Source organism: Aotus nancymaae, unplaced genomic scaffold, assembly GCF_030222135.1.
Source record: "Aotus nancymaae isolate 86718 unplaced genomic scaffold, 86718_ANA_hifiasm-v0.15.2.pri h1tg000076l, whole genome shotgun sequence".
NCBI classification, from domain to species: domain Eukaryota; kingdom Metazoa; phylum Chordata; class Mammalia; order Primates; family Aotidae; genus Aotus; species Aotus nancymaae.
The window spans coordinates 5,324,250-5,338,914 of NW_026988491.1; the positions used below are offsets into that span (position 1 = coordinate 5,324,250).

The 14,665-nt window shown below is 49.7% G+C and overlaps 1 protein-coding gene across 3 annotated transcripts; it reads right to left on the minus strand.

Annotated features, from left to right (window-relative positions):
* Positions 1-568: 568 nt before the first annotated feature.
* Positions 569-11,829, minus strand: SEC14L3 (SEC14 like lipid binding 3). Of its 3 annotated transcripts, XM_012465012.2 has the most exons (12): positions 11,776-11,829; positions 10,457-10,532; positions 10,163-10,206; positions 9,970-10,029; positions 8,516-8,704; positions 7,411-7,506; positions 6,761-6,821; positions 5,357-5,440; positions 2,352-2,458; positions 1,823-1,962; positions 1,578-1,747; positions 569-731 (listed from the first exon to the last, which is right to left on the minus strand). In XM_012465012.2, exons 1-12 carry the CDS (start codon positions 11,827-11,829, stop codon positions 610-612), a joined length of 1,203 nt encoding a protein of 400 aa, XP_012320435.2. In that variant the 3' UTR covers positions 569-609. The 3 variants fall into 3 exon arrangements, with proteins under 3 accessions (XP_012320435.2, XP_012320437.2, XP_012320436.2); XM_012465014.2 differs by lacking the exons at positions 8,516-8,704; positions 9,970-10,029; XM_012465013.2 differs by lacking the exons at positions 9,970-10,029; positions 10,457-10,532; positions 11,776-11,829 and having other exon boundaries at positions 10,163-10,174.
* Positions 11,830-14,665: the final 2,836 nt, after the last annotated feature.

Here is a 14,665-nt window from a genome sequence, read left to right on the forward strand (position 1 = left end):
GGTCAAGAGATCGAGACCGTCCTGGTCAACATGGTGAAACCCCATCTCTACTAAATATACAAAAAATTAGCTAGGCACGGTGGCGCGTGCCTGTAATCCCAGCTACTCAGGAGGCTGAGGCAGGAGAATTGCCTGAACCCAGGAGGCGGAGGTTGTGGTGAGCTGAGATCGCGCCATTGCACTCCAGCCTGGGTAACAAGAGCGAAACTCCGTCTCCAAAATAAAAAAATATTTAGATATGTCTTCTCCAACCCAAGTTGCTCACAGCCACAGGGAAGGAATTCAAGCACACACATAAATGCCTTAGGGTAGGTGAGGACAAAGGCTAGGGGATTCATTTTCCTATTTCTTAAGTTTCAGTGATACCCACTTCTTGCATTTGCCATTGCTTTTTCCTCTTCTGCAACCTTGGTACCCTCCAAGGTTGTGCCTCTCATACCTCTCTTGATCTGACCACAGCAGATGAATTTTCCCCAGGGCAGCTCTCTCTGTACTCACTAACATCACAGAGTCAGGAGGACTAACAATTAATTTCAGCGGGGGAGGGAGTGTAGGATATAAAGAGAGAAATCAGAGGGTTAGGAGGTCTCTGAGAAGTGTGGGAGCCACCTAGACAGGGGTGAGCTCCTTATCATATTTCTGCATGCCCTCGTCGGGGAGCAGGACCTCCACTGTGAAGCTGACCTTCTTGGCGTGGACAAAGCTATAGGTGTTGTCGAAGCGTAGGACATCTGGGGGACAGATGGAAAGAGGGGCATTGGGCTTGGCTCTACGTACTCTGTGTCCCTCCCCAGCCATGGAGGAGGACAGGCTTGTGTTCCCACTGGCTTTGTTTGTCAAGCTTGGCCAAGCTTCCCACCACACCTCTTCCCTTCCCCATGGGAACTGCCACCCCAAGCAGGTCCTGTAAACACACCCACCTCCGCTTGGCGTGTGCCCAGGCCTGGCTTTACTGGCATTGAGACCAATGGTCAATACATCCCATTGTCTCACACCTGGGCACTCACATAACGGGGGTGTGAAGCACATGGTTGGGTTTGTTGGAGACCTCCCAGCCCCCTTAGAGGAAGCAGGGTTCTGGAGCAGGCCTGCTGGACACTGTTTGCCTCTTCACAGCCACCCCCAAAAGCAGGCATTATAACCCCTGGCTCACAGGTGAGCAAACCAAGGGTCCTTCCCAGATTGGTCGGACTTTTGCCCAGAACTATGCAACTACCCCGAGGCTGGGCTGGGACCCTGGAACCACACTCAGCTTTGCGGCTCTGCACAGTTGATTTGTTTTTCAGAGCCTCGTTTTCTTCATGCGGAAAGCTACACCTGCTCTATCACTTGTTGTCTGTGTTCTGCGGTCCGGGTGCCCCCAATCCCTTCAGGGCCTGTGTGTCTCTGGCTCCTGGTGCACAGTAGGTGCTCGTGAGTATGGACTGAGTGAGCGACTGTATGAATGAATGGTGCTCACCTAGGCTGTGTGTCCCTGAATGGGGGAGGGGTGTCACTGCCCTTCTGTTTCCTTTTCTAAAGCATGGGACAGGTGGCTCTAGCCTTCCAGAGCCAAGGCCCAGCTGGGGAAGACTTACAGACGCCGGCCTCCCAGCAGGTGAGGCTCCCATCCTCGGGCACCATGTGGGCGTTGTAGCGCTGGCTGGGTAGCACCTCTGTCATCTCCCCTGCCCGCTGTCGCTCCCCCACCTTGGTCTTCAGGAAAACTCCGAAGCCGATGTCGGCACCGTCAGATGAGAACTGCCACCTGTCAGCAGGAGGGGGAGGAGACAGGTTGCGGCTCAGCCTGATGGGTCTCTGAGGGGTCAGGGCCTGCTCCTACCTGAGGACACAGCCTGGAAACAGGATCTCGTATTCCACTTGGTGTGACGAGCCGCGGTTGATCTGCACCGAGTGCTCGTACTGAGTTTTCACCTGGTCCCGCACATACATGGACTTGGGAATCTCCCCGCCATAGTTGATCTGCGGACATGGATGAGACGGGCTTGCTCCCCTCTCCTGGCCATTGTTCGTGTTTCTCCTGCCTGAGACACTTTCACCACCCCCTGGAAGTATCCTCTTCATCCTAGCCCCACTCTTCCGCCTTCTCAAGCCTTCTTTGACCCTCCAGGCCAGCCCAGTGCTTCTGCTGGGAGCTTCCCCTTCTGGCTCATCCCTCTGGGTTAAAATTCTTCCATTTCTTCTTGCCTTTACTGCTGCTGAGAGCTCTGTTAGGGCGAGGGTTGGATTGTCTAGCTTAATACCTAGTTCTCAGGGTCTCTCTATAGGTACCTGTGGAATGAATGACTGGGTGGAAGGGGAACCCAGCTTAATTCTTGAACCTCTCTTGTCCGGGGAAGGACTCTTTGTACCTTGGTTAAACATTTGGGGTTCCCATCTGGGTCAGTCAGGGTGCCCCCAAACTGGGCAGGCAGTTCCTCAGGACTGATGAGTTTCAGCAAACTTTCCTTCCAGTTATCTGGGAGCAGTGGGATTCAAGGATGGTTAGTAAGAATGAAGGGGACCAGTTGGCCTCCCATACTTACCAGGATAACCTGAACTTGGGGAGAAGCCCTATAGGAGGTATGCTGCTAGAGTCAATTCCCCGGTATCCTAGGCCTGGGGCTATAGGAAGTGTCTTTCTCAGCATTGTATTGCTTTGGAAATCTATTTCCCCCCTTGGTAGATGGATCAGCACTTTTTTTTTTTTTTTTTTTTTTTTTTGAGACAATGTCTCACTCTGTTGTCCAGGCTGGAGTGCAATGGTGTGATAATGGCTCACTGCACCCTCAACCTCTTGGGCTCAAGTGATCCTCCCACCTCAGCCTCCCGACTAGCTGGGACTACAGGCATGTAACACCATGCCTGGCCAATTTTTTTTTTTTTTTTTTTTTTTTTATAGAGATAGAGTTTCACCATGTTGCCTAGGCTAGTCTCAAAGTCCTGGGCTCAAGTGATTGTCTCACCTGGGCTTCCCAAAGTGTTGGGATTACAAGTGTAAGCCACCATGCCCAGCCTACTACAGCACATTCTTTTTTTTTTTTTTTTGAGATGAAGTCTTGCTCTGTTGCCCAGGCTGGAGTGCCAATCTTGGCTCACTGCAACTTCCGCCTCTCGGGTTCAAGCAATTCTCTGCCTCAGCCTCCTGAGTAGCTGGGATTACAGGCACCTGCCACCACGCCTGGCTAATTTTTGTATTTTTAGTAGAGACGGGGTTTCACCATCTTGGCCAAGATGGTCTTGAACTCCTAAACTCGTGATCCACTCGCCTCAGCCTCCCAAAGTGCTGGGATGACAGGCATGAGCCCCACACCTGGCCAACAGCACATTCTTGAAGGTCTTCCAGTCATGAGCAGTGAAGCTAAGAGTTATCTAATTGCCTCAAGGAGACTTTAGAGCTCAATGATGTCAACGGCCTTCTTGGGGTCACTCCGTGAGTAAGTGGCATGCCCAAGTCAGAACTCCTGGTGGGGGATGGACGGCCTTGGGCCTTTGGAGGGACCCTCTTCACCTCTCTCTGCGTAATCACCATGACCATAATGCTTATTACTGTTTTTCATGCCCTATGCAAAGCTCTAAGAGTGCTGGGTCCTGGCTGTTACCACGGCCCCAGCCTTGTGGCTAATCCAGGCTACCCACTCCCCAACATCCTCACTTTGGCCGTGAGAGATTCCTTCTCTACAGTGGAATTAAGGGGAAGACCACCATGTCCCACACACCAGGGCCAAATGAGCAGAGTCGCATGGGGCAGAGGCTGTGGATTTACCACCCGGACTGTGCTGGTAACCCACGCTGCTCCAGGCTTTGGAGGCTTAGCAGGCATGAGCCTGGACCCTTCAAACCAGGCCCTCATGATCTATCAAGTTCTCTATCCCAGTGGAATTGGGTAGAGGCAGAGACTCAGGTACCAGGAAGAAAGAGAAAGTAAGGATTTGTAAGATCCCTCTCACCCCTGGATCCTCAGTTCTCTTAATTCTGTGATCTGACCATCCCGCTTGGGAGAAGTTTTCCTCAAACCCAGGGTCGTTGGTTTGGGTTTAAGAACTATTTCCCCTCTTTCTCTCAGCCTGTCACTTGTAAACGCAACTATTTTTCCTATTTATAAAATTAATATATGTTCTTTTTCTTTTTTGAGATGAAGTCTTGCTCTGTCGCCGAGGCTGGAGTACAATGGTGCCATCTCGGCTCACTGCAACCTCCACTTCCCAGGTTTAAGTGATTCTACTGCCTCAGCCCCACTCCTTATTGGGCCCGCCACCATGCCCAGCTAATTTTTGTATTTTTAATAGAGACAGGGTTTCACCAGGTTGACCAGGCTTGTCTTGAACTCCTGATCTCAGGTTATCCACACACCTCGGTCTCCCAAAGTGCTGGGATTACAGGCATGAGCCACTGTGCCCAGCCTAATTAATATATATTACTATACAGAGTTTAGAAAACATGGAAAATACAGGTAATAAAATTAAAAACCACATGATTTCTCACTATCAACAAATAAATATTTTGTTGTGTTTTCTTCTAGAAATATATATTTATTGTCCATATATTTGTTTTCATAAAAATAAGATTATACTTCTAGTTGAATCTTATTTTAGTTTATACTTATGAAGATAAGTTTATAATCTACTTTAAAAAGACTTAATGACATTTCCCATGGCACTAAATATTCACTCATAGAGTTCATCAAATGGATGCACCATTATTTACTTATCCAGTTCCTTCTTGTTGGGCCTCCTTTCTCGGAACTGTGACTACTCCTTCTGTTTGTCTGCCTCATCCTCCTCAGCCGAGGTTGCCTTTAGAAGCACTAAGCTTATGAGTGCTGAAAACAAACCGAGGCCTATATACCAGAAATTGACTAGCAACCAAACTGAAACCAGTGAGGTGGAGGCCTTGTCCACCAAAGGGGTATGTCAGGGATAAAAGCAGAGGTAACAAACTCTTTAGGATAAGACCCACCTCACTGTTGGGAAGAAGGAGCCTCTGACTAGGTGATGTGTAGAGTTCTCTTGTTTTTGAGACAGGGTCTCACTCTGTTGCCCAGGCTGGAGTGCAGTGGTATGAACACGACTCACTGCAGCTTCAGACTCCTGGGCTCAAATGATCCTCCTGCCTCAGCCTCCTGAGCAGCTGGGACCACAGGTGCACACCACCACACCCAGGTAATTTTTAAATTTTCTGTAGAGATGAGATCTTGCTATGTTGCTGAGGCTGGTCTCAAACTCCTGAGCTCAAGTGATCCTCCCGACTCAGCCTCCCAAAGTGCTGGGATTACAGGCGTGAGCCACTGCACACAACCTAATGTGTGGAGTTATAGATGGGGTAATGGACCAACCTCACTGTACAGGGGTCAGGAAATTGAGCTGGCACTACTTACTTCCCAACACAATAATTTTCCTGCGAGTGCCCTCACTCAGGAATGGCTTCATGAGGTTGTAACCCACAGGGAACAGTTTGGTAGCTGGAGAGATAAAAGTAAGGATAATGGGAAGAAAAGAATAATATTGGGCAACCCCCTCCATAATGGTTATAACCAATGATACAGAGGAGTCATGACTAACCCTGGTCAATTCCAATGTCTGTCCTGCACCCAACAAACCATCCAAGCAACCAGTCAACCAGCCAACCAACAGCCAACTAGCCAATCATGCATCAATCATGCAATGCAGTTCTCAAACTCATTCGGCCAACAAAGCAGCCAAACATTCAAACTTCTAATCAGCCACCTATTCAGTCAAGCAATAAACCAGCCAACCTACCAAACAGCCAACTGACAACAAATAGTCAAGCAATTCATCTTCTAATCAGCCAGCCTACCAAATAGTCAACTACCTAACAAATTAGCCAAACAGCGAAGTAATCAGCCAGTGAAACAGCCAGATGATTACTCAACTAACTGTGCTCTCTAGCCAGCCAGTCATCCAAATAACCAGCCAGCCAACCATCCAAATAACCAGCCAGCCAACCATCCAAATAACCAGCCAGCCAACCATCCAAATAACCAGCCAGCCAACCATCCAAATAACCAGTCAGCCACCATCCAAATAGCCATCCAAGATTCAGCCAAACAACAAACCAGGCAACCAGCCAACCAGCCTGCCAACCAGCCATCCAAACAACTTACCAACCAAAATGCCAACCAGTCACTCAATCAGTCAACCAAGCTAAGAACTAGCCAACCAAGCAGCCAGCCCATTCTCCAGCCAACCACCAGTCAGCCAACTAGCCAAGCAACCAACTGGCCAGTCAACTGAGCAACCAATTGACCAACCAGCCAGCCAATCACCAAACATCCATCCATCCTTTCTTCTGCCCACCGACCCAAACAACAATCACCCAAATACCTATGGAGCATCCACCATGGACCCAAGCCTGTGAGGGCTACAACAGAAGTTGAGAATCATGGCCCCTGCCTTCAAGGAGCAGAAAACTCAGCCCATAAAGCAGGATGAGCACAAATCAAACAGCTGGAGATCCCTAGAAGGCAGCAAATAGGAAAGGCTATACCAGTGCCAGTGCCAGAGGCAGTGTGGGGAGGGAGAGATCATCATGGCCAGGAGAAATAAAGGAGGATTTCTGGGAGAGCTGGGATTGAAGCTGCCTCCTCGTACAGTAAGGCCAACCCTAGAAGTTACCATTTATTGAGAACTTACTCTATGCCAGGCACTCTAAGTGATTTGCATACAGCCAAGGAACCAACCTGCCTCACCATAATCCTGGGACAAGGCAGTGTTATCACCCTCAGCGTAGAGATGAGGAAACAGAGTCATTTGTCACACACCTTTCACGATGAGCATGAACTTCAGGGTCTCTGGGTAATTCTCTTCGAGGAGGCAGAAGAACTGTGGAACCAAGAGAGATCCCTTCAGAGAGCACATTGCATCTTCTCCTACCTCCATCTCCTTTGCAGTCTCCTGTTGGGAGGTTTCTGATGGCTCTGGAGGATTTTCCTTCCTGCCATCGCCTCCACTGCCCTCTGGAGGGAACCTTCTCACCTCAAACTATTATAGCCATACTCTAAGAATAATTATATAAGAATCATTTTTAGTAAATACTATAGTAATGGTAGTATAATAATAATGAGTACTGTTTATTAAATGTTCACTATTTGCCAAGCAGTGTATATATACCTTACATAACAACTTGCTGAAATATCCCTATATTGCTATCTCTATTTTGTAGGTAAGGAAACTGAGGCATGGCGAGGGTTTAGTGGAAGCTGGCACGTGTGGTCTCAGTACAGTGTTGTCCCCAAAACCCATTCTGCAGGATCTTCTAGGAAACATATTAAGGCCTTTTGGGTTTTGAGTCACAGTGAGGGTGCCCAGGATATTTTTAAACTAAATCTTGGCTCTCAGTGAGCAGCTGGGTCACAGCAGGCCAAGCTGGTCTTCAAAGCAAGTGGTGGGCGGCCATGGGCCTTCTCCTCACCTCCTGGTACACTTCTACCAGAGGTTTCCAGAAGTGTTTCAGTCCCAGGCCCTCACAGTCAAATATCATCACGATGGTCTCAATCTTCTTCCCTAGCTGCAAGGATGAGAGCAAGAAGCAGTTCTGGGGTTCAAGGTGTAGGCTTGGGAGATGGCGACCCAAGTACATGACCCCTTGGGGCTTCTTCTAGCCCCTGACTCTGTCGTCAGAAAAACAAGTGGACAAACCAGTGGATGCATTTCCCCATCCATCCATCCATCCATCCATCCATCCCCTTATACATCAATTCATCCATCAGTTAATTGACCCATCCAACCATTCATATTGTCATTCATTTATTCATCCTTCATTTTTCCAACTGATATTTATCAAGCACTTTTTTTGTGTGTCAGACACTGAAAGTGTAACAAATAATGCTTGATAACCCACAATTCTTGTCCTTAAAATGTTTACTGTCTGGCTGGGGAGATGACAAGCAACCAGGTCATTCCAATCCGATGATAAGTGTCGTAATAGGTCATTCACAAGGGCTGCAGAGGTACAGAAGAGGTTATTTAACCCAGGCAGGGACTCAGAGAAGGTGACATCTAAGTTTCAGACCAAAAGGATAGATAGGAGAAAGTCAGGGAAAGTTGTGGGAGGTAGGTGTGTGTGGTAGGAACTCGGGTTGTTCCGGCAGAAGGAATAGCAAGGGCAAAGGCTCAGAGGGAATAGCAGGAGCTACCATTGTTCAGAAATATGTGTTGGACTCTGCGTGCTAAACCACATACTTGCATTATCTCATTTTGCGTTTGCAACCATTATTTATTATTATCCCTATTTTATCGGTGAAGGAGCTGAGGCTCAGACAGGTGAAGTGACATATTCAGAACACTGAAAAAAAAAAAGACCCCATCAACCAAGAATTCTATTCCCAGCCAAAGCAGCCTTCAAAAAACTGTCTTTCTGTGACTGTGGCTTTTCAAGGCCTCGCAGCTGGTAAGCAACTCTTTGACTCAAGAGCCCTCTGACTGTGGTTGTCGAGAACAGGTATGTTTCTGAGACCAATCCCTGCTGGCAGCCTCACCTGCCCCCAGCCATCCACCCCACCCAGCCTGGGCCTCACCCTCTCTGTCTGCAGGTCACACTCATGCAGGATGCGCTCACAGTCCCTCATCTTGGTCTTGAGCAGGTCCTGCTTGGTGACTGAGAAGAGCAGCCCCTTGGGATCCAGTGGGCCAATGATGTCGTACCACACGGGGCAGCCGTCACGGTCATAGCCACACAGACCACCAGGCATGTACTTCTGGATCACCTGGGCATGAAAAGATGCACAGAACTTGGCATTACACACCTCCCTTGAGACCCCCAGACCAGGCTGACTTGGGTGGCCCAAGCCTACACACACTATGGTATACGGTACTGTCCCTCCCTGGAAGGCAGTGCTGTTGTCGCAAGTGAGAAAGCTGAGGTCCTGCAGGGGAGGGCCTTGCTCACAGAGGGTAAATGGCAGAGCCAGGTCTCAGCAGGCCCCTGGGCTTCTTACATCTGCTCCGACATCTCCCATGTCCCTTTCTGTGGAGAAGAGTTGGGTTTACTGACAAAGAACACAGATTCTGAGGGTTAACAGAGCTGGTTCAAAAACAGACACTGGCTGCTCAAGGAGGCTCATGCCTGTAATCCCAGCTGCACAGGAGGTTGAGGCAGGTGGGATCTCCTGAGGCCAGGAGTTTGAGACCAGCTTGGGCAACAGAGGAGACCCTGTCGCTACAAAAATAAAATAAATTGGCCAGGCATGGTAACACATATCTGTAAACTTGGGAGGCTGAGGTGGGAGAATCACTTGAGCCAAGGAGTTCAAAGTTGCAGTGAGCCATGATTGTGCCACTGCACACCAGCTTTGGCAACAGAGTGAGACCCCATCCATTAGGAAAAAAAAAAAGAAAGCAGTGATACCCTCTCTGAGCTCCGTTCTGCCTCCTGTTCTGTAAAATGGTTTGGTTAGTCCCTCACTCTTGGGACTGTTGGGGAAAGTCCCTGAGATAATGGTGGCAAAGCAGAGTGCCCAGCCCAGAGTACACGCCCTACAAGTGAAGATGTGATCACTACTCTACCAAGATGCCAGTGGCGGCGCTGTTCTCGTTGGTGCCTTGATGGGCTAAATTTCTTTCCCACCCAGACAGGACGCTTTGAGCAGACCCCTAGCAGGCAGGGGCACAGAAGCACAGGCTAACTGTGGTGGTTAAGAGCCTGGGTTTGGGGCCAAACAGGCCTGAGCATAAACCCGGCCCTACCTTGGGGCTATGGGACTGTGGGCAAGTTACCTAATTTTGCTGGGCTTCAGTGTCCTCATCCACAAAATGGGGACGATAGAATCCACCATTGTGATGATTGAAGGAGCTCACGCTGCTAACGTCTTAACCTAGGCCTGGACCTCGCAAGCCCCAGGAAACATTCATTATTACTATAGGAAAGGAGACCATGGGCCCGCGGCTTCCACAGGCCTCTCAGGCTTGCTGCCGCTCATTCGTGGTCCCCAGTGACCTTGAAAGACTGAGGTGTTTGGGGGTGTTGGCTCACCTCTGGGGGCTGCCAATCAAGGATGTGGTCAATATCCATGGTCTTCCGGAACTCCACGTACTGAAAGGGAAATGAGTGGTAAGACCCGACTGGGCTCCCAGCACCACGAGAATGGGGATGGAAGGAGGGGCTTGAGACGTAGATTGCCCCCGACAAAGCCCCTCTATAAATCTCCAGAGTGGATAGGTCTCACCTTGCGGAGCATAGCCTCCGACTTCTGCAGGTCAAAATTCCGAGCTGTGGGAAAACAGAAAGAAGATGTGAGGCCAGAAAGAGGCCTCGTCTTGTTCCTGGCCAGGGGAAGCTATAGAGGACACTGGGGCCTGGGTAAGACCTCCCTCCCCTACCCCCTTCCCTCCTCTGGACCTGAACATGGGAAGCAAGATTGTGTGGATGAATCCTGAGAGCCATGAGACATTCTGGAGCAGTTGGGACCAGGCCCCTCTTGCTGCCCCCTGATCCCTACCTCTCCCACCTCTGCCCTCACCTCGGAGCCAGCGTAGAAGGAAATAATCATCAGGGTTGGGCAGGGTAGGAAGCACATCCTGGACATTTTCTCGGAACTGGCAAGAGAGATACTGGTTAAAGTGGCTCTCTCACATTGAGCCGTGGCCGCCAGACTCAAAGCTGTTTTCATCATCCCTGCTTTCCTCCCACATGCAAAATGGCCCACAGTGATGAAAGGATGGGTTAATGGTTGACTAGAAGGAGAGATGGATCACTGGATAGGTGGATAAATGGAAGGAGGATAGATGGGTGAATAAATGGTTAGAAAGAAGAATAGATGGGTGAGTGGATAGGTAGAAAGAAAAAGGAAGAAGAAATCAATGAAAGACTGGATGGATGGATGGATGGATGGATGAATGGAGAGTGCGTATGTGGATAAGTTGGTAAAGGGACAGAGGAGAAATGGATGGGTGATGCAGAGAAGGCAGGATGGATAGATGGAAAGGTGGGTAGGAGGATGGATGGGTGGATGAAAGAAAGGATAAACCAGCCCTGCGTGGTGGCTCACGCCTGTAATCTCAGCACTTTGGGAGGCTGAGGCTGGTGGATCACCTGAGGTCAGGAGTTTGAGACCAGCCTGGCCAACATAATGAAACCCCATCTCTACCAAAAATACAAAAATTAGCTGACGTGGTGGCACACACCTGTAATCCCAGCTATGTAGGAGGCTGAGGCAGAAGAATTGCTTGAACCCAGGAGGTGGAGGCTGCAGTGAGCTGAGCTCACACCACAGCACTCAGCCTTGGTAAATGACTGGGTGAGTGAATAAGTGGATTGGAGTTTGGAGGTTCCCTCTGTGTGTTAGCCCCCAAAACTTCTTTTTTTTTTATCCCACCTTCTATTAAAACATGGTTAGTAATTATATGTCCTCTTCTGCTCTGTCTCTTGGGCTTTTACATGTCAGTCATCTTTCAGGATCCCAAGGAGGGAGGGGTTAAAGGGCAGACCAGCAGCATCTTTCAGCTCCCACCTACGGTGCTGGGAAAGGAGGAAGGGGGTGCCTGGCTGCCAGGGAAACCTCTCTGGTTCTGGCTCCTGGATGAGAAGAAGTCAGCCTTGACCTTGGATGGGCACCACCCACACTATTGCCCAGAAGTGGCGCTAGTCCCTCATCCCCTGCCCTGGACAGGGTTGATGTCACTGGGCAGTGTGGGGCTTGACCCTTTGGGAGGTAACAGCAAAGAGACAATGTCAAGGACAGGCTGAATCAACTGAGTGGGGCAGGGTTCCAGCTGCTATTTTCCACCCCCCAGCCCCTTTCCCCTGGTCTTCCGGAACTCCAGGGGGAGGGACTCTCACCTTGGCCAGGGACTCTGCCTGTTTGGGGCTCAGGTCTCCGACTCGGCCGCTCATGGTGCTGGCTGAGGCTTGAGGAGTGGTGACCACTACGGGCAAGAGGCCAAGCCTAGTTTGTCCGCCCTGACCCAACTGGGTCCTTTTGCCCCCACTCCTGGGTGTGGCTCCAAGCGCCTCCTCCTTGGCCAACTGTTTAAATTGCACATTACATAATTGGGATTAAGTGAGGTCCCGTGCTTGGCTCAGGGACAGATCTGGGGGTACAAGCGGGCATGGAGCATGTGCCAAAGTCCCCTGCCAGGAGGAGGCTGCTGGGAGGAAGGGAGGCTGGTCTCCCGTGGCCATGGAGCCCAAGGTGAGTGCCTACAGAACCCACTGACCCTCCCAGGCTTCCAGTGCCCACTGCCCTAGAGAAGGGGGAGTTGAAGGGCAATGAGGACCACTCCTTGTGGGTACCCTTTCTCCCTGAGCCTCAGTCTTCCTCACTTAGGATTCTGCAAAGACCGCCCCCCTTTACCCAGCTCTGACAGGGTCAGATTCTGGGGCTTGGTCAGTGTAGCAGTGAGTTCATTTACTTTGTTGGGGGTGGGAGGCTCAGGTTCTTCTTTTGTAACAAATGCCCACAGTCAAGAAGAGAACAGATGGCATCTTTTGGATGTCACTTGCTTCATTTATAAAATGGAGCTGTTAACGCTTGCCCTGCCCTCCTTATGTGGTTGAAGGGAAGATCTAAAGAGATGTAGGGACTGTCAAGGATTGTGCACATCTAAAGGATACTCCCCTTCAGCTCAGCTGGTCCCCCCAGGAGCTGTGAGCTTCAGCTCCAGGAAGGGAGAGGCCCTGTTATCCATGACTCTCTCTAAAGAAGCCATCAGCTTGAGACTGCAGCATGGCCACATGGCCACATCTTGGCCTTTGCACTGAAGCCACCTCTGGGCTAGCCTCGGCCCCACCAGGTCCCCTACTCCAGGGGATGTTGGTCAGTACCAGATACCTTCTCGGGACATCTTTCTTGCTCCGGGCTCCTGATAGAATTGGATCCAGGAGAAGGTGGGGCTGACGCTGTCCATTTCCCTCTGCCTGGGGTGCCTGTGGCATGTACTCAGGAATAGTTAGATAACTCTCCACAGCCCAGCCCTGCCCCATTTCACATTCCAGTCTCAATTTCTGCAAAGCCCCAGCTGCTGTCTACACCCATTTCCTGCAAGGCCGGCCGTGTACAGAGATTGGGTTCCTCCACTGCCCTCTCCTGAGCCACTAATCCTGCCCATTTCTCACCAGTCTCCTTTCTCACCCTAATCCCTAGGTGTGCTAGTTACTTCTGGGGGCATCAGAGACTGCAAAAGGAGAGCCGGGAGGGAGGGTTGGGGTCTCCTCAGGAATTGGGAGCCTTTTCCTGACCCAGACCACAGATGTGAAGCACTTTACTATGTTCACAAATCCTCATCAGCTACAGCCTCGACACAGGGCAGACGTCACTGGGAGAAGCTACCGTGCGTTTCAGTAGAGCTCTCTGTGATGGTAGACATTTTCTGTCTGGGGATCCTATTAGACATATCTGGTAACCAGTAGTTACATGTGAAATATGGTTAGTGTGACTGAGGAACTGAAGTTTTAATTGAATTGGATTTTGATACATTTTACTTTAAATTGTTCCATCTGGCTCATGGCTATCATATTAGATGGTGCAGGTTGACCATTTTATTTTATTTTTATTTTTGAGACAGGGTCTCACTCTGTTGCCCAGGCTGGAGTGCAGTGGCATGATCTCGGCTCACTACAGTCTCAATCTCCCCAGGTTCAATCAATCCTCCTACCTCAGCCCCCTGAGTAGCCCAGACTACAGGCACATTCCACCACACCCTGCTAATTTCTTGTAGAGATGGGGTCTCATTACATGCATTACCTCATTTTGGCCTGGTGCAGTGGCTCACACCTGTAATCCCAGCAGTTTGGGAGGCCGAAGCAAGTGGATCACCTGAAGTCAGGAGTTCAAGACCAAACTGGCCAACACAGTGAAACCCCATCTCTACTAAAAATACAAAAATTAGCTGGGCATGCCTGTAATGCCTGTTACTTGGGAGGCTGAGGCAGGAGAATGACTTGGACTCAGGAGGCAGAGGTTGTAGTGAGCTGAGATTGTGCCACTGCACCGAGTGACAGAGTAAGACTCCATCTCAAAAAAGGAAAAGGCAGTGCATTACCTTGTTTAAATCTCAGAACATACCTGTGGTGTTAGGTAGGTACTATTATTAAGCCCGTTATAAGATAAACTAACTGAGGTATAGAGAAGTTAAGTGACTTACCCAGGGGTAAACCCATGCAATTAACCACTCTGCTGTTGTGCTGTTAAGCTATACCCTAGTCTTGGCTCTAGAAGCTTCTGCCCTGGTTAGGGAGAGGGCCCAAGCACAGAAGTCACCCACATGTCATACAGGTGGCATTTGAGCCAGGCCTTGAAGAAAGGAAGGATTTTAATTTATGGAGGGCAGATAAAGGGCATCCCAAGTGGAGGGGATGGCACGGGCAAAGGCGTGGAGGTGGGAAAGTGAGAAGCATGTGGAGGGGGTGGTGGGGAGATTACAGCAAACAAGACAGATTAGGACCCACCTTGCATAGAGCTCAGTCTTCCATTGGGAAGCACTCCCTCTGTGCTGGGAGCTTTACATTATCATCAAGTCATTCGGGAGTAGGTATGGCTATTCCCATTTTAGAGCCATAAAGAAATAGAAGTTCAGAGAGATCAAGAAACTTTTCTGAGGTCATGACCTCAGAAAATGATATACACTTAAGAAAAAACTAAACTGAAAACATAATTATGTCAATGTGTGGGAAGCTTTTATTTTATATTTTAAAGAAATCCATTCTGGCACTATCCTGTTTTATATGAGTT

What these genes read in the sequence shown, in the direction of transcription:
- SEC14L3 (XM_012465012.2), bottom strand. Translation starts at nt 11,829, where the DNA reads ATGAGCGGCCGAGTCGGAGACCTGAGCCCCAAACAGGCAGAGTCCCTG. An exon ending in AGGCAGAGTCCCTGGCCAAG is followed by an intron (nt 10,533 to 11,775) that starts GTGAGAGTCCCT and finishes CTCTCTTGCCAG; the next exon opens with TTCCGAGAAAATGTCCAGGA. An exon ending in CCTTCTACGCTGGCTCCGAG is followed by an intron (nt 10,207 to 10,456) that starts GTGAGGGCAGAG and finishes GTTTTCCCACAG; the next exon opens with CTCGGAATTTTGACCTGCAG.